Below are 22,803 nucleotides of genomic sequence, written 5' to 3' on the forward strand. Positions count from 1 at the left end.
ACATGCCACTAAAATGAGCGCTTCCAAGAAGAACTAGTAACTAGATTCCCCAAATATTGCGATGTTAGTTGCTTTGAATCTTTGGAATACATTCAAAAGAAAGGATACCTGTATATTCTGCATTCAAGGTTATATCTGATTTCAGATTTAATGGCCCCTAAACATTATGTAAAAAAGCGAAGGCATATTACGTCACTCATATGACCTTTTCTTAAGTGAGTAGCTCACTTTCAGAAATAGCTCTAAATGAACCAGACTTCAAGCCAATAGCCAAAAGTCTGTTTTTAATCTCACCTCTTATCAATTAACTTAGAATGAGGAGCTGGATCTAATTCAACTCCATCCAATGATATAATGAGTCCCTGAGCAATGAGTGATTAGTCTTACTTGAGGTAGAAGTCAATGATGACATCATTAAGGAACTCGCCGCTGTCTAAACACTCCAGGTCCTCCGTCGTAATGGTGATGGCTCCTTTCGAGGGCGGAGGCGGGAATTGAATAAGCCTAAAATATACAGTTGAATGATGGTTAATTAAGACTGAAGTACAGAGAATGCTGAGGTTAAGCAATAAGCCCTTTGAGGCTGTGCATTAGAGATTTTACAAAACGTGGAAGGTATAAAAACCCCTTAACTGTGGTAAAATCACTAACGCACGGCCTCAAAAAGCTTATAGCAAAAAACAAAAACAAGATTGTTTAATAAATAATTACATTTATTAATACTAAAACTCACAATAAACCATTATTTTGCAAATCATTATCATTCATTAGAATAACTGAAGACTGTTTGCCACATTTAGAATTTAACTTATGCGGTCACAGTTGGGCGAACACAACGGAGTTCAGTTTTGACCTTGTGTACCTGCGTGTGGGACCGCAGTGACGATACGGTGTCCATTCTGGCCCGGGTGCGGGTGCCATGAAAATACTGTTTGATCCCTGAGCTCTTCTGTGGCACAGCGTGTAGACCGACTTCAGCTGAATATCAGACTCCTGAGACTGTAGAGACAAACATACAATTCTATAACTGCCATATCATGGAAAACAGGATTGTTCTTGCTCTTTTTCACATTTGAAAGTCTTAAAGGGTCATGAAACACTAAAATATGTTTTTTTAGGTGTTAACAGATCTGAGGGTGTTGCAGATTATGTAACACAATGAAAGCAAGCATTAATTTTAATTTCAAAAGAAAAGTGGTAATCTAAGTTTTTTGGCTATTTATTTTTCCTTGTTTGAAATCAGCGAAAATGTCATGTGGATGTGACATATGTTATAGATTTACACTAGATTTGCTTGCAAAGTTATATCAATATAAATATATGTATAAAATGTGTGGGGGGAGGGGGGAACAAGATTTAAACTAGATTTGAACACAATCATGTTACATACAATGGTTTCTCTCAAATGTATTCATGAAACAGGTGCTTTCTCAGCAAGTCAGAGGTGTTGGTCACGAATAAGAAGTTGCATGGTCCAAAGGTACAAGAGAGCTGCATGTTTTCCGCTGTTAAGCTGACAAAGCGACATGCTACAGTATTCATCAAAAACTAACATATTTTGAAATGCTTGTGTGCAACAAGCAGTTTTAGCAGGAGAGTTTATCAATTTATGGAGAGGTGGACTAGGACTCGTTTGAAACAGACGAAGTCTGACGCGGAACAGTAGTCACAGCATCGCAAACACCATCCCCATCCTTACTGTGAGTGTGTTAACTGATCAAACAACATATTTGTGAATCAAGGTTGATGCAAACAGTCTTTAAAATTATTAAAAAAGTGCATTTACATGCATTGTAATAGTACAAATACAAACGGCTCATCATTTATAAGTGCATTTACTGGACATCACAGATATAAAATGACCTTTGTGTATTTTTTTATTTTATTTTGAGCTTACAAAACAGTATATAATATATTTTGTGCATTTTGTTGCATGTAATTGTGAATTACAGTGTGCATTTGTCAGAAACTTAGATACTCTTAACTTAAATTGAAATAAATCTGACTAAATGAAAAAGACATTTGGTGTGTTCTCTCTCCTCTTCCCCTACACTCTGGTGCTTGCCACGTCTAGTTTGTTCACATTTTTTAAAACTCTGCTGAGAGCAGTGCTGTGCTGAAACGGGTGTTTTTATGACACTTTCAGGTTTGGTAACAGCATCAGAGAGTGTTAAATTGGTCATGTAAAACTAAATTACAATTACCAGTAAACCAAACTATTAGCATTACAGAGGTCATCATGGAAGAAAACAAAACTATGCTACAAAATTTTAGAATATCACCATTTAATAAGCAGCATCATGATTCCTCACATGCAAACATGAAGACAAAAAACAAACATGCAAGGCACAATGTTTTGTGTCAACCTTTACAGCAGATGCAGATACAGCTGCAGCAGTGTTGTTCTGTGAATCAGATTTGGCTGTGAGCAGCTGCAGCAGGTGTGTTTCCTGGGAGGTCTGCAGCAGTTTCAGACTGTCTGACTGTGTGAGGGGGGTCAGGAGGTCTGGTTTGCACTGGTTCAGACCCACCATGTCCATTAATGAGGCCAAGACAGCCCTCTCAATACCAGCAACAGGTTCAGCCAAGCACAGCAATACACACGAACTGCCTTCAGCTGTATACACACACAGCAAAAAATATGCATACAAAAAGAGAGAGAGAGAGGAAAAAGAGAAAATGGTGAGTTTTGATAATACAAAGTAATCTTTAATGAAACAAAGCAACAAGTCTTAGTCAATAGTGGATGGACTAAACGGAGTCCACTAGATCAGGGAATTGGAGATTAAAATAATCTGTGTTGGGGGAAATGTGCATAACAGAATTGCATTACTCATAAACAACATGTCATTTCATGAATTTACTTTATATTAAAAAATTTTTTTTTTTTTTTTTAAATTAAAACAATTATATATTAAATTATATATATATTATATATTACCCTGGCAGAAATTGTTACATTTTGGCATTGATTTTGAAAATATGACTGATCATGTCTTTTATTTAAGGATAGTGATCATATGAAGCCATTTATTATCACATAGTTGTTTGGCTCCTTTTTAAATCATAATGATAACAGAAATCACCCAAATGGCCCTGATCAAAAGTTTACATACCCTTGAATGTTTGGCCTCGTTACAGACACACAAGGTGACACACAGGTTTAAATGGCAATTAAAGGTTAATTTCCCACACCTGTGGCTTTTTAAATTGCAATTAGTGTCTGTGCATAAATAGTCAATGAGTTTGTTAGCTCTCACGTGGATGCACTGAGCAGGCTAGATACTGAGCCATGGGGGGCAGAAAAGAACTGTTAAAAGACCTGCGTAACAAGGTAATGGAACTTTATAAAGATGGAAAAGGATATAAAAAAGATATCCAAAGCCTTGAAAATGCCAGTCAGTACTGTTCAAAGTGGAAAATTCGGGGATCTCTTGATACCAAGCAAAGGTCAGGTAGACCAAGAATTTTTCAGCCACAACTACCAGAAGAATTGTTCAGGATACAAAGAAAAACCCACAGGTAACCTCAGGAGAAATACAGGCTGCTCTGGAAAAAGATGGTGTGGTTGTTTCAAGGTATGCAAACTTTTGAGCACAACTGTATATTATATATATATATTAGTACGGCATTTTGATTTTTGATTGCACCTTCTCTTTAGTTGGTTGAGCACCTTTTTTCAGCTTTATGAATTTACACAATAAAAATGGAGTTGCTTTTTCAAATAAGTAACACATTACATAGCTATTTATTTAATGCAGGAGTTCTTAAATGTTCTTTCCTGACCAAGGACTCAAAAAGATATTTTGTTTTTACCTAGGGCCCACACTTATGAAACCATGCAACATTTGCTACAGTTTATCTATAAATGAATTTGAAATTAGGACTATAGAGGACTACACAAAGAACTTGGGAAAATAGTGAATGAGTCATATGATGCTGCTGTTTGGAGCTTGGCAGTAAAAATAACCATTCACTTTCAATGTATGGAAAAGAGCAACTGGGACATTCTGCCTAATATCTCATTTTTTGTAAAGATAAAAAAAAATGAGTTGCAATGACATGCAGGTGAGCAAATTATGCCAAAAGGTTCATTTTGAGGTTAATTATTTCTTTAGCACTACAGCATAGACAGTGGAGGTAGCTGACCTGAACGTGTGTCGGGCTGAAAAACGGACATGTCGTTGTGTAGTCGGCGGGCCAGAGGATCAGACAGCCATAGGAGGAGCAGAGAAGGGGGCGGGATCTCATCATCCTTAACCAAGCCACACCCCTTCAATGCAGTCCCCTCCCACACACTGTATTTAAGCACATTAGCTATCGCTAAAGAAATTTTCACTGGAGAATCTATGAATGAACACAGTACAAATAGAAAGCATTATAACAAAATGTCTTAAAAGATTAAATAGTACATAATAAAGCTCAGAGTGTAACTAAATTGTTATATAATAACAGTAGACAAAAAGAAAACAGTAAATGCTTAAAAATAAAGTCTTTTTAAATGAGAATTGTCCTCTAGCGACACAACTGAATAGCAAAAACAATTATTGTTGGAAACAGGTTTTCCAAACACTCCCCCCAATCTTCCATTGGTCAAAAAATAGGTAGTCCCGCCCTTAAACTCACGCAATTGGTTGAGCCACAGTTGCTATGTTACTTATTGCTGTCTCTGCATTTTAAACTGATATTTTTTAACATTAAAAAAATTTCATAAACTATAAGATACTAAATGGCACACACATTTAATCTGAAGATGTTTTTCAACAGGTTTACCTTTCAAAGAAATGTTGATCATTTCGGATGTAATCTGAAAAATAAAATAGTATATTCAATATCAGGGATAGAAAAAATATATTCAGAGCCAGGAACACTAATTCTTCATTTACTTCCTGTTATATTAATTTGATGTAAACCAATACTATCAGACTTTGTTCAATTCAGACCTTTTTTAAGGTGGGTAATTCAACGGTCTAACCTACCACATCCTCATATCGCCCTCACCTTTATATTCCCACTGGATGTGACACTAATTCCACCCATGTGAAGGGAAGACAGCTGTAGCTCCAACATAGAAGAACTCTGACACTGAAAGCATACACAAAAAGCAGCAGGTACAGTATGTGCAGAGCTATTACTGCATGCTGTCATAGCTAGAACACATGAGTAGTTGAGTGTGGTAGCAAAATGAGTAGGAACTTTAGCACATAACACTATACTTCTGTATATATGTGCGTAGCAGCACGTAAAATAGAGATTTTGTACCATTTTCAACTGTTAAGATCTAGTACACCATGTTGCCAAAGCAACAGCTCTAATTGAATATTTTGAATAAGACATATTATGGTTCAGAAAGGAAATATTTATTTTTCTAAACTAAACACATGATGATGTTGATGACCTTGAATTAGTCTGTTATGAAATACAGTATTTATTGTCATGTTTCAGACTACTTTTAGTAGTGATTAATTTATTTGAGGTACTTTAACCCAGAAAACTACTACATTATTTTAGTCCAGTAAGTGGGTCATCATACTAACCTGTGTGTAGATCTCTGTTATTTGTGGGTGAAGCTCAGGCATTTTTTTCTGCTCACAGACTCTTGTTGGCCTCTCCACTCTGTGTGCATCTTTAGCACCCTCTGGTGCCTGGATGTTCAGGACAGAGTCTTCACTCTCTTCCCTTTCCTCTTCATCTTCCTCCTCTTCTTCACTGGAGAGAACAACTAAGAGAGGTAAAGACTGAATGACTGTCTTTAAATAGCAAATGTACTCCCATATGATTTCAAATGTTTTCAAATGTTTAAGCAAAAAATGTGTTTCTAAATAGTAATTTTTATTACCATGCATTTTTAAGTTGTTGCAATAATGAAAATTATTATATTATTAAATAATTTGGTTCACATTTAGTGAAAAACAGTGTGGAAAACAAGGCTTGGTAATTCTTAATTTGATTTTTATACTTTTACAACAAAGGCTGCTTGGTGAAAACAACGGTTCCTATGATAAAAAAGGCAATTTCAGTGCAAATACATCAAGTAGTATATTAAATATTGTCTGATGTGGAGTGTGACAGATTTAGAAAGTTTTAGTATTTGTGCATATTTAGTATATCTTTACTGTCAATCCAACATTATTTTGTTATGTTAATTAAACTTCTTGCACAACTACAGTAAATATCCACTTAATGCTCCTGTGATGTTGGACAGCACTATTCACTTACTGGGTTCAGGTGGGTTGGGCTTAGAGGACTGTCTGATGAAGCTCCGCCCCTCTGCACATTCAGGGTTGGGCTCTGAGTCAGGAACATGTTCACCTGAGAGGCCGTCCAAACGACATCTTTTGAGCGGGACTTCCCCATCGATGCCAACTGAGAGGCATAGCACACTTCCTCTCATCTCTTCCACCTCCTGTGTCATTTCTCCATTCCTGTGTATGTGCTTTTCATTCTCATCTTCTTTTGCGTCCTCCTGGCACTCTTGTGTTTCTGTCATTTCTCTCATATTGGCTAGATGCTATAAAAATTAATGAAAATTGATTATCTACTAGAAGAGATGATAAAAGTTTCTAGTGCACAGCACAACATTTTACCTCATTAATTCACAAGCATGAAGGATCTTAGTATCTGATTTTAGTTTTTAAAAGCAACCTGAGAATGTGTGACTTCAAGAGAGCAAGCATGTATCTGTGTTGTACTTCATTTATGTTATTTCTTTCATATTATTTCCTTAATATTCACTCATTGCTTTATCTTAATTTTAAAAATTCATTTTTACTTATTATTTTACATTTTATATTGTCTCTTGCTCTTGCTGTTTAATCTAATGTTGTGTCTTCAGATCTTCACAGGACAATGTTGTGAAGCAGTAATTTTCCATTGTCTTTGCTTTGGATAAAAACACTTGTTGATTTGTGCTGGTCAGACAAAGTCAGACCCATCTAAGTTTATTCAAAAACAGAATGTGTTAAGCAAAAGTGATCATCATAAATAAAATTATGATTGTCACAAAAAATATATACACTATATTGCCAAAAGTATTCGCTCATCTGCCTTTAGACGCATATGAACTTAAGTGACATCCCATTTTTAATCCATAGGGTTTAATATGATGTCGGCCCACCCTTTGCAGCTATAACAGCTTCAACTCTTGTGGGAAGGCTTTCCACAAGGTTTAGGAGTGTGTTTATGGGAATTTTTGACCATTCTTCCAGAAGCGCATTTGTGAGGTCAGACACTGATGTTGGACGAGAAGGCCTGGCTCACAGTCTTCGCTCTAATTCATCCCAAAGGTGCTCTATCGGGTTGAGGTCAGGACTCTGTGCAGGCCAGTCAAGTTCTTCCACACCAAACTCGCTCATCCATGTCTTTATGGACCTTGCTTTGTGCACTGGTGCGCAGTCATGTTGGAACAGGAAGGGGCCATCCCCAAACTGTTCCCACAAAGTTGGGAGCATGGAATTGTCCAAAATCTCTTGGTATGCTGAAGCATTCACAGTTCCTTTCACTGGAACTAAGGGGCCAAGCCCAGCTCCTGAAAAACAACCCCACACCATAATCCCCCCTCCACCAAACTTCACAGTTGGCACAATGCAGTCAAACAAGTACCGTTCTCCTGGCAACCGCCAAACCCAGACTCGTCCATCAGATTGCCAGATGGAGAAGCGTAATTCGTCACTCCAGAGAACGCGCCTCCACTGCTCTAGAGTCCAGTGGCGGCGTGCTTTACACCACTGCATCCGACGCTTTGCATTGCACTTGGTGATGTATGGGTTGGATGCAGCTGCTCAGCCATGGAAACCCATTCCATGAAGCTCTCTACGCACTGTTCTTGAGCTAATCTGAAGGCCACATGAACTTTGGAGGTCTGTAGCGATTGACTCTGCAGAAAGTTGGCAACATCTGCGCATTATGCGCCCCAGCATCCGCTGACCCCGCTCTGTCATTTTACGTGGCCTACCACTTCGTGGCTGAGTTGCTGTTATTCCCAATCGCTTCCACTTTGTTATAATACCACTGACAGTTGACTGTGGAATATTTAGTAGCGAGGAAATTTCACGACTGGACTTGTTGCACAGGTGGCATCCTATCACAGTACCACGCTGGAATTCACTGAGCTCCTGAGAGCGGCCCATTCTTTCACAAATGTTTGTAGAAGCAGTCTGCATGCCTAGGTGCTTCATTTTATACACCTGTGGCCATGGAAGTGATTGGAACACCTGAATTCAATTATTTGGATGGGTGAGCGAATACTTTTGGCAATATAGTGTATATATACACTGGCGGCCAAAATTTTGTAATAATGTACAGATTTTGCTCTTATGGAAAGAAACTGGTACTTTTATCAACCAAAGTGGCATTCAGCTGATCACAGTGTATAGTCAGGACATTAATAACATGAAAAATTACTATTACAATTTGAAAGAAATGTTCAGAACTTCTTAAACTACTTCAAAAGAGTTCTCATCAAAACATCCTTCACGTGCAGCAATGACAGCTTTGCAGATCCTTGGCATTCTAGCTGTCAGTTTGTCCAGATACTCAGGTGACATTTCACCCCTTCACTTCCTGTAGCACTTGCCATAGATGTCAGGCACTTCTCACGCACCTTACAGCCTAGTTGATCCCACAAAAGCCTAATGGTGTTAAGATCCATAACATTATTTTCCAATTATTTGTTGCCCACTCTAACATTTAAGCACGGATTGACGGTCTCAGAAGCGGAGGCAATTGATACTTGTCCTCTGCCACCCGGATTGAAGTGAGTAACCACACCACCACGAGGACCTACTAAGTAGTGGGAATTGGGCATTCCAAATTGGGAGAAAAGATAATAAAAATAAATAAATAAATAAATAAATAGTGATGGTGCTGTTTTTTACATCAGTAATGTCCTGACTACATTTTGGGATCAGTTGAATGCCACTTTGGTGAATTAAAGTACAAATTTCCTTCCAAAACAGTAAAATCTGTACATTATTCCAAATTTTGGCCACCAGTGTCTGTGTATATAATATATATATATATTACTTTCAAGATGGCGCCACAGATGGCTGCTTCGGTGTGGAGCTCTCTAGCACCTTTGTTACTTTTGTTTGTTTGTCATGTTTTTTGTCACTCTTTCCTGATCAGTTTCACCAGGGATGAACTGCTGAATATCCGGCAGAGCATACCTGATAAATTCTTGCCAGTGTTTGATTATTCAGATATTTTATTAGACATCTTAGTTGGAGGTGCAGTGGTGCTCTTCAAGAGATCCAAAAGACGCACGCGAGTGAAGCGAGCCAGCATGCTTGTGAAGCTTCATCATAGCAGCTTTAGGACTCCACTGCCAAGTATTCATCTAGCGAATGTCAAAACGGACAAACTGCTTCTGCTCACTCAAACAAATAAAGACTTTTCTAACTCCACTGCTCTGTGTTTCATGGAAACCTGGCTGAATGAAGCCATCCCCTACAGCGCGTTTCATCTGCCAGGCTTCCAGCTGTTCAGAGCGGATCGCGTTGAGGAATCATCGGGGAAAACGAGAGGCAGTAGAACATGCATTTATGTCAACAAAATTTGGTGTACATATGTAACAGCATTGAAGAAGATGTGCTGTCCTAATTTAGAAGCACTCTTCATCAACTGTAAGCCTTTCTACTCTCCATGGGAGTTTTCCTAGTTCATTCTGGTGAGTGTCTACATCCCACCACAAGCATGCGTGAACGCAGTGTTGCAACAACTGGATGATCACATCACAGACACGGAGCAACAACACCCGGACTCACTTATTATTATTCTGGGAGATTTTAATAAAGTTAACCTCACCCATGAACTGCTAAAATACAAACAACACATCACATGCCCCACCAGAGACAGAAATATACTGGACCACTGCTACACCACTGTAAAGGATGCATATCGCTCTGTTCCACGTGCAGATTTAGGACTCTCTTATCACTGTCTGGTTCATCATCTACTGACCTACAAGCAGAAACAAAAATCAGCTAAGCCTGTAGTAAGGACTGTAAAGATATGGACTAATGAAGCAGAGCTGGAACTACAAGCCTGCTTTGACTGCACTGATTGGAGTGTTTCTGAAGCTGCAGCCACAGACCTGGACGAGCTCACATACTATGACATCATATATCAGTTTCTGTGAGGATATGTGCATCCCTACTAGGACATTTTTATCATTCAATAATGATAAATCATGGTTTACAGGAAAACTCGGACAACTTCATCATGCCAAAGAGGATGCTTACAGAAGTGGGGATAAAATATTGTACAACCAGGCCAGGAACACACTAAGGAAATCATAGTGGCTAAAAGAAGCTACTCTGAAAAGCTGAAAAAACTGTTTTCAGCCAACGATCCTGCATCTGTGTGGAAAGGCCTGAAAAGCATCACACAGTACAAGACACCTCCCCTCGCTCTATAGAGAGTCAACTAATGGCTGATGAATTGAATGTGTTTTACTGCAGGTTTGAAAAGCCCAGTCTCACACCCCTCTCCCGCTCTGATCTTCACTTCACACACACCAACACCTCCTGAAACCCCCCTCCTACTCAATCTGCACTTATGATCTGTGAGGAGGATGTGTGCCGGGTCTTTCGGAAACAAAAGACTAGGAAAGCTTCAGGCCCAGACGGTGTTTCACCTGCCTGTCTGAAAGTCTACGCTGACCAACTGGCCCCCATCTTCACACAGATCTTCAATAGATCACTGGAGCAGTGTGAGGTTCCCTGCTGCTTCAAATACTCCACCATCATTCCAGTCCCTAAAAAAACCCAAATCACAGGACATAATGACTACAGACCTGTTGCTCTCATGTCTGTGGTCTTGAAGTTGTTTGAGAGACTGGTTTTGGCCTACCTGAAGGACATCACTGGACCCCTGCAGTTTGCTTAACGAGTAAACAGGTCTGTGGATGATGCTGTCAATATGGGACTGCATTATATCCTGCAACACCTCAACAGACCTGGAACTTAGGCAAGGATCCTATTTGTGGTCTTCAGTTCAGCCTTCAATACCATCATGCCTGATCTTCTCTCAACCAAACTGATCCAGCTCTCCATGCCCACACCAATATGTCGATGGATCACCAGCTTTCTGACAGATAGGCAGCAGCTAGTGAGACTGGCGAAACTCACATCCGGGACCCTTACTTTTAGCACTGGTGCTCCTCAGGGATACATTCTCTCTCCACTGCCCTTCTCCCTGTACACGAATGACTGCACTGCAAAGGACCCAAATGTCAAGCTCCTGAAGTTTGCAGACGCCACCACGGTCATCTGCCTCATCCACAATGGTGACGAGTCTGCATACAGACTGCATACCATCTCTCAGGACCTGAAGTGGGATACCCATATAGACTCCATTGTGAAGAAGGCTCAGCAGAGGTTGTACGTCCTTTGCCAGCTAAGAAAGTTCAACCTGCCACAGGAGCTGCTGACACAGTTCTTCTTGGCCATCATTGAGTCTGTCCTGTGTAGATTTATAACTGTTCAGCAACCAAATCAGACAGAAGGAAACTACAACGGACAGTCAGGACTGCTGATTGGATTATTGGTGCTCCCCTGCCCACCCTCCAAGACCTGTACGTCTCCAGAGTGAAGAAACATGCAGGTAGAATCACTCTGGACCCCACACAGAGTTGCTCTCTGGCCGGCGCTACAGAGCACTTAGCGCAAGGACATCCAGGTACAAAAACAGTTTTTACCCTCAGGCCATTTTCCACATGAAAAATTAAACCCCATAGTGCAATAATGTAAATATCTCATGTACATATGTAAATTCACATATTTAATTCAATAACTGTACATACCGCTACCTTGCACATGCATTACCACTTGCACATGTACATACATATGCCATTCTGTTATATGTCCTATTATTTGTGTCAATTTATACTCTTACCTTGTTTTATATTCTGTGTCTCACTGTAATATTTTGTGAGCACTTGTTTCTCCTATCACCAATAAAACAATTCCTTGTGTACGTGAGAACACTTGGCAATAAAGCTAATTCTGACTCTGATAAATGGACCTCAAATAAAAATAGATAATAAAAATGAGCCCTTTAAAAGTGTAAATGAACATAATAATAAAACAGCAATGTTCTCAAATACATCTGTGGTCATTCTATTATCAAACATTAAATGGATAGTTCACCCAAAAAAGAAAACTCTCTCATCATTTCCTCACCCTTATGCCAACCCAGATGTATCTGGCTTTCTTTCATCTGTTGAACACAAGTGAAGATTTTTAGAAGAATTTCTCAGCTCTGTAGGTTCATTTGCAAGTGATTGGGTGACACACAATTTTGAAGCTCCAAAATCCACATTAAGGCAGCATAAAAGTACTCCATAAGGCTCCAGTGGTTAAATCCATATCTTCAAAAGTGATATAATAGGTGTGGGTGAGAAACATCAATATTTAAGTATTTTTTTCCTATAAATTATCCTCCATGCCCAGTCAATCTCCACTTTCACGTTCAAATTCTCCTTCTTCTGTTTGTGGTGATTCACATTCTTCATGCACATCTCCCCCTACTGGGCAGGGAGGAAAATTTATGATAAACAATTACTTGAATATTGATCTTTTTCTCACCCACACCTATCATATCGTGTCTGAACACATGGATTTAACCATTGGAGTTTTATGGTTTCCTTTATGTGGATTTTGGAGCTTCATATTTTGACACACATTCACTTGCATTGTGAGGACCTACAGAGCTGAGAAATGTATCTAAAAATCTTCATTTGTGTTCTGCAGAAGAAAATCATACACATCTGGGATGACAGGAGGGTGAGTAAATCATGAGAGAATTTTCATTTTTGGGTGAACTATCCCTTTAAGTTTTCTGATTGCTTTACCAAGATGTATAGACATATCTTTGCTTACCTCACTCCTTGATTTTGTCTCTTGCATTGCTAACGGTGATGAGGGGCTGTGTCCGAACTCACATCTGGGTGAAACTGCTTCCTCACGCTGTGGAGATCCTTCAAGAAGTGGTGCTTCATTCTCTTCAACAGTAGATGTCTTAGTCTGTTCAGGCAGATACTCAATAATCTGAACAGACTGCGGGGAGTCGCTTTCTCTAGGTGTACAAGAGTCACTAGATACTTCAGATGACTCTGATAGTTTCAGCGATGAGTTCAATTGATTGGATTTTGGATGCTTGGTTTCTTTGCATGGACTTGATTCGTTCTGAGTACATGATTCAGTCGGACAATGGGATGGTGAAGAAGCTTTGAGTTCAGTCGAGTCTGTTCCTCCTTTCAGAGTTACACTGGTTCTCTTGTTTTTGAGCTCAGTTTTTGAGGTCTGATCACTCTGTTTCTCTCTAGCTTCCCGTTTGCTTTCCGATACATTTGTCAGTTTGAAACTCTGCCTGTTACTTCTTAGCAAGCTCTGCCCAATCTCTGTCTGAAGGACGTCCTCTAAGACAATCTTGACCTGACGCCTGAAGAAATAATAAATAATAAGTGGTGTTTCCTCATACTTAAGGTTAGGGATTTATATAAACCCTAAAAAAAGCATTAAACTTTGGCACGAAACCTGTCGCATAACCACTTGTGCTATGGACATTTTCACCATCAGATGATAAAACAGATTAAACAATCCCAAAGATTTACATTGGAGGAGTGACCCAAGCTATATCCAGGGTTGGGAGGGTTACTTTTTAAATGTTATTCCACACCAGATTACAGAATACATGCTGTAAAATGTAATTTGTAACGTATTCCGTTAGATTACAGTATTCTAGTAAGGTCTGTAACGTATTCTAAATACTTTGAATTACTTCTTCAGCACTGGTCGATTTTTTTCACTTGTTTTGACTATAAAAACTCTGCCAGTACAGTAAGACAAAATACACGTTAAAAATACATTCTCTGAAAAACCTAAATATCTTATGCAGTGTTGTTTCTAAAACAAGATAAATCAAATTGATCTTTAAGGATTTGTAGATATTTTCATAGGAAAACAATACAAAAATTATTTTCAAGAATATGATTTTTGCCCTAATATCTAAGGTCTTACTAGAAAAAAATAAATTATGATCCAACGGGAATATGATCGTGCCTGGTAACATGTGCATGTAAAATGGCTAGAAATAGCATTTTAGCTTAGCGTATAGCTGACAATTTACACAAGGTTTATTTCTATTTCTTCTGCTCCAAACTTACTTCAAACGTACTTCTCTGTCTGCTCGTATGAATGTAACATATCATAAGAAAGTGTTTCACCACTGTTCAGATGCACTTTGGATCACATCATTTATATGTATAAATGTTTTCCATCTGAAAGGACTAAATACTAAATGAAACAAATGACAATAAAATGCAAAGTAATCTCTTCAGTAATCAAAATACTTTTTGAATGTAACTGTACTCTAATTACCAATTATTTAAATTGTAACTGTAGTGGAATACAGTTACTTATATTTTGTATTTTAAATACGTAACCCCATTACATGTATTCCGTTACTCCCCAACACTGGCTCTATCTAGTGACATGGTGGTGGTCGGTTCTGCATGAGCAAGCACCACTCCCATTTTCATAAGAAAATGTAAAAATCGATTCATACATTTATACATAGAATCATTGAAATAATACTAAGGTTGCTGCCACATACCATTATAAAATATTACACCAGCTTCAACAAACATACAGTGCAAAATAATACAGTAACTAGGGCTGCAACAACTAATCGATAAAAGCCATTATTTTTATTAAACTCGTGCAACATCATACCTCGATTTCAGTTTCAATGTAATTATTTGTGCGGCTCTCATGCGTGTCACACACCGATGTCTCAGAGGTCAAAGTGTGCAGGATTTAAAGTGTTAGATGGTTTCTCCTCCTCAAGCGAGCTTATGTAATACAGTGAGCAACGATGCTATTATCAGCGCGAGAGAGAAATTTCACAGCGTTTACAGATAATTGTACTATATTAAACTGTGTATAATGCTGAATATAATGTATAATAATTATAAGGCAGTCCCTCTAGGATTTGTTTCTTGGAAATGAAACAAATCTCTGCATTATTTTTATAATTCCCGCAAATTTTCCGCAAATAAAAAACTAAATCTGAGGGAATCCCATCGCTTTCCTTCATGTTTGACAGAGGCAAGACAAATGTTTGAAGAGCTTGAAGCAGTCACAACATATCCAAATTCACAGCTGCCATTTGTATCATCTCCATAGTAAGTGTAATCGTCTCTGCCTGGTCTCCTCCATGTTGTGCGTTCACTATCAAAATCCTTGTCTAAACTTTCGCGGGACCGTAGACAGCACAGCTAGTGTTTAATCTTCAACCTGAGTGCTGCGAATAAGACAAAACCTGCATTTATACAAAGAATCCCTAACATTCACTTAAAATCCCCATTAGTTGTGTAATAGAATGTGATTAGAATTTGAAGTGCTGTTAATACAGTAGGCTACTAATCTGAAAATGGCAATATATGCTGAACATTTATATGCTGAAAGTAAATGTTCAAAAATGTTTTTTACTGAAGGTCACTTGTATAGATATATGCAATATATATGACAAAATGGCAATTTTCATATAAAAAAAATGTTAAACACTAAATTTGTACATAAATGCTCAAATATATTAACTCTATTTGTATTTGTTCATATATGGCCATATAGCAGATTTAAATATCAGACAATGTAAGAATGGGAATAGGCCTAATTACTTAATCCTTACTTGTGTTTTTAGTTTACAGATTTATTGTACATCTATTTTAACCTTAGATATGTTTTCTTGCATTCTCTGAGGCATAACATTTTAATACAAAAATAATTAAGGGTCTTCCAGTACCCACAGTTTTCACCTAAATGTGTGGTATTTTTGTGTGCATTTTTATTTTTTTATTTTTTTTTGTGCTTGCTAACTGCATATTCAGTTATTATGCACTAAAATATTTACATGTAATTGCATTTACAATGTTACTAACACAATTACAGATGTATATAAAGATGATTTGTGACTTTTCACCGCAAAACAACCCCAATGACAATCAATTTGAGAAAAGCCGCAGCAAATTCAGTCATTTTGGGCCGCAAAAATCAAGAAAAAGTGCAGCGAAATCTTGGTGGGACTGATAAGGGTCCTGATATTTGATAGTCCTCCTGATAATGCCAAATATAATGTCTGACTTCACCAGTAACTTTATACCATGACAAACATTATTTTACTGGATAAACATACACATAGGTTTGAAAAGAATAATTTAGAAACATGTAATCAGGAAAAAAAAATACTATTTTAAAACCTTCAATATTAATTTCAATTACTTAAAATGTATGTAATCAGTGACGGTGTACAAGCATATGTATCTAACATAATTACGTATTTTTCAGATGAGCAGAATTAATATTTCTATTCTGGTGTCACCATTAACCTCTGCTGGACTGATTTTCAGTCCCACTCCATCCCTGATGAATAATTTTACTCTTTAATGAACAGTACTTTTTGTTAAGATTTACAAGTAAAGGAAAGGAACTGTTTTTTATATGTCCTGAAAGTAATAATATTAATAATAATAATAATAATAAATTAAAACTTAACTTTTCATGATTCAGGCTTTGTTCAAAGTTTTGTTGCAGTAGAATTGAACCAAATCTGTATGCTCTTTATCATTTATTTTTTTTTAATCATATTTTAATAAAATACAGGAAATAACTCAACCCCCCGCCCCCATCGAAGAAATAATCAAAGATTAATCGATTATCAAAATAATCGTTAGTTGCAGCCCTAACAGTAACGCCTTGAGTAAAACACACTTACTTTACTTGAGGATCCATAATTGCTCAAAAGATAGTATGAACACATTTTGTCAATCCTGCATACTCTTTGCTTTTAATTTATCTTATTAACTAATGGCACATCAGCTGTTTTAGCACTCTAGCAAGTGTGCAAATAGAATGAGTCAGCATGTACAGATGGTGTATGAATGATAAGCAAAAGAATGTGGTGGGAGAGAGTAGATGTGAGCCATATCATGCAAAACAGGATTTTCCTTGCTCTTTAAAAAAAAAAAAAAAAAAAAAAAAAAGATGATGATGATGAATCTATGTAAACATACTCTCTCCCCAGATCCACCCAGACTGTTCAACAAAACTAAGCTGCAAAAACAGCTTGTTCAGAAATCGGAATGATTCTGGTGTCATAACTATTAGAACAGAATCATGACTGCATTGACACGTCAGCACCTATTCAGTATTTGGCAGCTTGGCCAAGCTTAATGAACAACAATGTGTAGAAGGCCAACACACAGAGGTTAACCAATCATAAAACAGAGGTCATTTACAGTCTTCTACATTATAGTAGCAAAAACAGCCTTCATTCTAAGGGTTGGAAAGAGGTTTAAAAAAAAAAAAAATAAATAAATAAAACTTTAACATTATAATTGGATGTCATGGGAAACAATTTTATAATTAAAAAAACTACATTGCACTGCAGTGTATATGTTATTGTTTGTGATGCTAGGAAAGCAACCCTGACAAAGACAAATGCTGTGCATTTAAGAGAAGAGTGGGGCACATTCTGCCTGTTTTCATGTTAAATATGTACAAGCCAGATAAGAGAAATGCATTCCTTATGACTACAGTTTTGATAGTATGACTTCAGTCTGAAAAATAACTCATTCCAAAAGGTATGAGCATGCAAATGTTCTCATTGCCTAATTAGACTAACATCAGGTGGCAATAAAGAACATTAAACAGCTAGGTTAAAATCAGCAGCTTTGTCAATTGATAATGCCTCAGAAATCATCATCTAAACACATAAGACAAATAATTGCAGTTGTTCATACAAATGATAATATGAGAGGATTTTCAAGAATTCTCTCATCATTTACTCACCCTCATGCCATCCCAGATGTGTATGACTATCTTTTTCTGCAGAATACAAATTAAGATTTTTAGAAGAATATCACAGCTCTGTAGGTCCAATGGTGACTAAAACTTTTAAGATCCAAAAAGCACATAAAAGCAGCATAAATGTAATCCATATGACTCCAGTGGTTAAATCAATGTCTTCTGAAGCAATCTAATTGGTTTTGGGTGAGAACAGACCAAAATATAACCCCTTTTTCATTGTACATCTTGCCATTGCAGTCTCTAAGCAGGATCACGATTTCAAGCTCAATTACACTTCCTAGTGTTTGACGCATGTGCAGAGTTCTAGATGGCGCTAGGAAGTGTAATCGAGCTTGAAATCATGATTGCCAAGGAGACTGCTGATGTCAAGATTTATAGTGAAAAAGAACTTTCAATTTGGTCTGTTCTCATCCAAAATAGATTGGATCCCTTCAGAAGGCATGGATTTAACCACTAGAGTTGTATGGATTAATTTTATGCTACCTTTATGTGCATTTGGGAGCTTCACAATTTTGGTAACCATTCACTTACATTGCATGGACCTACAGAGCTGAAATATTCTTCTAGAAATTTTAATTTTTGTTCTGCAGAAGGAGGAGAGTCAAACACATCTGGAATGGCATGAGGGTGAGTAAGTGATGAGAGAATTTTCCTTTTTGTGTGATCTATTTCTTTAAACGAGGAACAGAGGAAGTTGAAAGTGCACTAAGACTGTTTTAAATGTAAGGGGTTACAGGTTCTACATTCAGGATCTGACTGTTTGTTTGCCATATGCTGACCTGGTCGAATTAGAATTTCAATTTTGTACAGAAAGCACATTACCTGTGAACTGTCTGCCATCTTGTGCGCTTTTGATCACTGGTTGTTTGTAATCTGTGATCTGACTGGGAGGATGTACCATTTGAGCCCAGCTGTGTCCAGTGGATCTAATACAAGTGCATAAGAAGACATAAAATAAGAAAATTAGCCAATTTAAGACATTCAAATTAATATATATATTACATTCAAATAGTTAAACTACATAAAGACTGAACTCCAAAAATGGCCTTTCAAACTTTAATATCTATTGGGTGAATATCAAGAAACTTGTTAAGAACATGTCTGGGTCACATTTCATCCCCAAAATATAGAATTATTGCAATTGTAAAAAAAAAAATAATATATATATATATATATATATATATATATATATATATATATATATATATATATATATATATATATATATATATATATATATATAAAATTTTACTTATAAAACAAACATCCTTAATTCCTATTTAAATAAAGTTAACGCAAAAAAACAAAAAAATTAATGGACCTTAATTTTCTTTATTTCTTATGATTCGTTTTTATTTGAATTTGGGATGAAACATGACCTGGATATGTTTTCGTGAGATTCACCCTACAAGTATTTCATTTGTGGAATAGGGTTACTGGTATATGCTCGAAAAAGGTTATTGTAGTTCATTTATAGTTATTTACTTGTACAACACTGGTTTCAAATGCACAAATAACATGAGCATATTATGCAATATTTCCTGTCCATCTCATAATCACCTTGGAGTGGTTCTTCTTCGGAGCTTTAGAAACCTCTATCTCCACACACTCATCCTCAGCTGAAGAAACTCTCCTGGGGATCTTAAGTGGACTTTCAGTCTGTGATACAGGCAAATGTTCAAAAGTTCATTTTAATATCTTGGAATATCCTGATTTCATTAACATTACTGTTGTTTCATGCATGGACATACAGTTGAAGTCAGGAGTTTACATACACTTAGGTTGAAGTCATTCAATTCCAGAAAATGATTTCAAGCCTTTAGGCAATTAGCTTCTGATAGGCTAATTTGAGTCAATTGGAGGTGTACCTGTGGATGTATTTTAAGGTCTACCTTCAAACTCAGTGCCTCTTTGCTTGACATCATGGGAAAATCACAAGAAATCAGCCAAGACCTCAGAAAAAAAATAAAAATAAATTGTGGACCTTCACAAGTCTGGTTCATCCTTGGGAGCAATTTCCAAACACCTGAAGATACCACTTTCATCTGTACAAACAATAGTATGCAAGTATAAACACCATGGGACCACGCAGCCATCATACCGCTCAGGAAGGAGACACATTCTGTCTCCCAGAGATGAACATAGTTTGGTGCGAAAAAGTGCAAACCAATCCCAGAACAACAGCAAAGGACCTTGTGAAGATGCTGGAGGAAACAGGTAGACAAGTATCTATATCCACAGTAAAACGAGTCCTATATCAACATAACCTGAAAGGCTGCTCAGCAAGAAAGAAGCCACTGCTCCAAAACCATGATAAAAAAGCCAGACTACAGTTAGCAAGTGCACATGGGACAAAGATCTTACTTTTTGGAGAAATGTTCTCTTTTTAGAGAGATGCACGTATCAAATTCAAGGCTCTGATGCTGGCACACAAAACAGTCACTGGGTCTGCTCCAGCATACCTAAAATCTTTTCTGCAGAGCTACGCGCCCACTAGAAGCCTGCGGTCGGCTAAGGAACGCTGCCTTGTTGTACCAACACAAAGAGGCACCAAAAACACTTTCCCGGACTTTCAGCTTCATCATACCACGTTGGTGGAACGACCTTCCCAACTCCATCCGTGAAGCTGACTCACTCTCTGTCTTCAAAAAACGACTAAAAACACATCTTTTCCATGAGCACTTAACCAGTCATTTAAAATAAATAAATAAATTCCTGTTGCATGTTATTCTGATTTTAATACTATTCTGATGCTAGTGAAACTTTGTAATATGGCACTTTTCATACCACTGTCTCCTTAAGATGATTCACTTATGTTTTCCTCTTTTGTAAGTCGTTTTGGATAAAAGCATCTGCCAAATGAATAAATGTAAATGTCCTCTGGTCTGATGAAACAAAAATTGAACTGTTTGGCCATAATGATCATCATTATGTTTGGAGGAAAAAGGGTGAGGCTTGCAAGCCGAAGAACACCATCCCAGCTGTGAAGCATGGGGATGGCAGCATCATGTTGTGGGTGTGCTTTGCTGCAGGAGGGACTGGTGCACTTCACAAAATAGACGGCATCATGAGGAAGGAAAAATATGTGGATATATTGAAGCAACATCTCAATACATCAGCCAGGAAGTTAAAGCTTGTACGCAAATGGGTCTTCCAAATGGGCAATCACCCCCAAGCATACCTCCAAAGTTGTGGCAAAATGGCTTAAGGACAACAAATTCAAGGTATTGGAGTGGCATCTCAAAGCTCTGACCTCAATCCGATGTGTGGGCAGAACTGAAAAAGCGTGTGCGAGCAAGGAGGCCTACAAACCTGACTCAGTTACACCAGTTCTGTCTGGAGGAATGGGCCAAAATTCCAGCAACTTATTGTGAGAAGCTTGTGGAAGACTACCCAAAACATCTGACCCAAGTTAAACAATTTAAAGGGAGTGCTACCAAATACTAACAAAGTGTATATAAACTTCTGACCCACTGGGAATGTGATGATAGAAATAAAAGCTGAAATAAATCATTCTCTCTATTATTATTCTGACATTTCACATTCTTAAAATAAAGTAGTGATACTAACTGACCTAAGACAGGGAATGTTTTCTATGATTAAATGTCAGGAATTGTGAAAAACTGAGTTTAAATGTATTTGGCTAAGGTGTATGTAAACTTCTGATTTCAACTGTACCTGACAGTTGTCACATTTGAGCTCAGGCGAGATGGTCAATGCTCTCCTCCGATCCAAGGTGTTAGACGGGGGGCTGTTGCGGGCTTTTTCGTGTGGCATTCTGCAAAGACAGGTTTCAAAGCCTCTTTAAGATTACGAACACCACATAGAGTAAGAGGATACATCAGATCGGAACCTACTACTCCAACCAGTCCAAAAACGACTGAATCAGCAATGCAACGGGAGACGATGAAAGAACATTTTAACCCGATTCAAAGTTTCTTATCTGTTAACTGTATATCTGTTCACATGTATCAGAGCAGTTCAGCACCTATCGCTGTAAAACAATTCAGTTACACACATGCACAAAAAAAGTATTTTAATGACTAATTAGCTAAATACCCTGGTCTGTCCTCATACGTTATAGAGTACACCTACTTTTCAAATTCCAGAGTCAGTGTAAATTGTAAATCATGATTTATGAAGATAATTCAGATGATGAACAGGGCATGAGAACATGAATATTTGGATAATACTCCTCGGCTGAAAACTTCCGCTATTTACAGGAAGGCGTGTGCTCTTCTTCTTTTGAGAATTGATAACGTCAGGTGGTGAGCGCCATCTAGTGGAATGGAGGGTCTGCATTGTCAAAAAAAAATAAACGAAAATCAAATCACTTTATTGTCACTTCTTTGTGTACCAGAGTGAAAAGCTTGGGTGATGATGGGTCATTATTATTTCCACAATGTTTTATTTTTTATTATATATATATATATATATATATATATATATATATATATATATATATATATATATATTATTATATGTATATTCTTCAGCAGAACACAGACACTTTCACTTTTACATCTGAAAGTCACATGTGTTGCCTTTTTAATTTCACCTTCACATCTGAAAGTGAAAGTTAAAGTGGAGATTTAGAGTACAAAAGGACTTACATATTGTTAATTTTCTCACCCACACCTATCATATAGCTTCTGAATATACTGTATGTATTTAAACACTGTGATTTTTGGAGCTAAAAAGGTCTGGTCACCATTCACTTGCATTGTATGGACCTACAGAGCTGAGATATTTTTCTGAAAATCTTCGTTTGTGTTCTGCTGAAGAAAGAAAGTCATACACATCTGGAATGGCATGGTGGTGAGAAAATTATGAGAGAATTTTCGTTTTTGGGAGAACTATCCTTTAATTCATTTATTGACAAGGATGAATAATTCACACGTTCCAATTAAAGTCGTTTAGAGTCCGTTGAGAT

At 37.4% G+C, this 22,803-nt stretch overlaps 1 protein-coding gene across 3 annotated transcripts in view; it reads right to left on the reverse strand.

Annotated features, from left to right (window-relative positions):
- The window catches only part of LOC127448150 (sentrin-specific protease 6-like), a 29,469-nt gene extending 7,351 nt beyond the window's left edge, over window positions 1-22,118 (reverse strand). The window contains exons 1-13 of one of the 3 annotated variants that reach the window (XM_051710472.1): window positions 21,966-22,118; window positions 21,549-21,648; window positions 19,431-19,529; window positions 18,693-18,796; window positions 12,882-13,443; window positions 6,220-6,511; window positions 5,538-5,722; window positions 5,002-5,085; window positions 4,774-4,807; window positions 4,150-4,347; window positions 2,373-2,617; window positions 863-999; window positions 388-504 (exon numbers count right to left, since the gene is read on the reverse strand). In XM_051710472.1, coding sequence (XP_051566432.1) covers window positions 388-504; window positions 863-999; window positions 2,373-2,617; window positions 4,150-4,347; window positions 4,774-4,807; window positions 5,002-5,085; window positions 5,538-5,722; window positions 6,220-6,511; window positions 12,882-13,443; window positions 18,693-18,796; window positions 19,431-19,529; window positions 21,549-21,647 — 2,156 coding nt within the window. In that variant the 5' untranslated portion in view covers window position 21,648; window positions 21,966-22,118. Of the gene's footprint in view, window positions 1-387; window positions 505-862; window positions 1,000-2,366; window positions 2,618-4,149; window positions 4,348-4,773; window positions 4,808-5,001; window positions 5,086-5,537; window positions 5,723-6,219; window positions 6,512-12,881; window positions 13,444-16,776; window positions 16,916-18,692; window positions 18,797-19,430; window positions 19,530-21,548; window positions 21,649-21,965 lie in introns of those variants that run through there. The other 2 variants (XM_051710471.1, XM_051710473.1) reach the window with 2 other exon arrangements.
- Between the last annotated feature and the right edge of the window lie 685 nt (window positions 22,119-22,803).

This window comes from Myxocyprinus asiaticus, chromosome 11 (genome assembly GCF_019703515.2).
Source record: "Myxocyprinus asiaticus isolate MX2 ecotype Aquarium Trade chromosome 11, UBuf_Myxa_2, whole genome shotgun sequence".
In the NCBI taxonomy this organism is placed as follows: Eukaryota; Metazoa; Chordata; class Actinopteri; order Cypriniformes; family Catostomidae; genus Myxocyprinus; species Myxocyprinus asiaticus.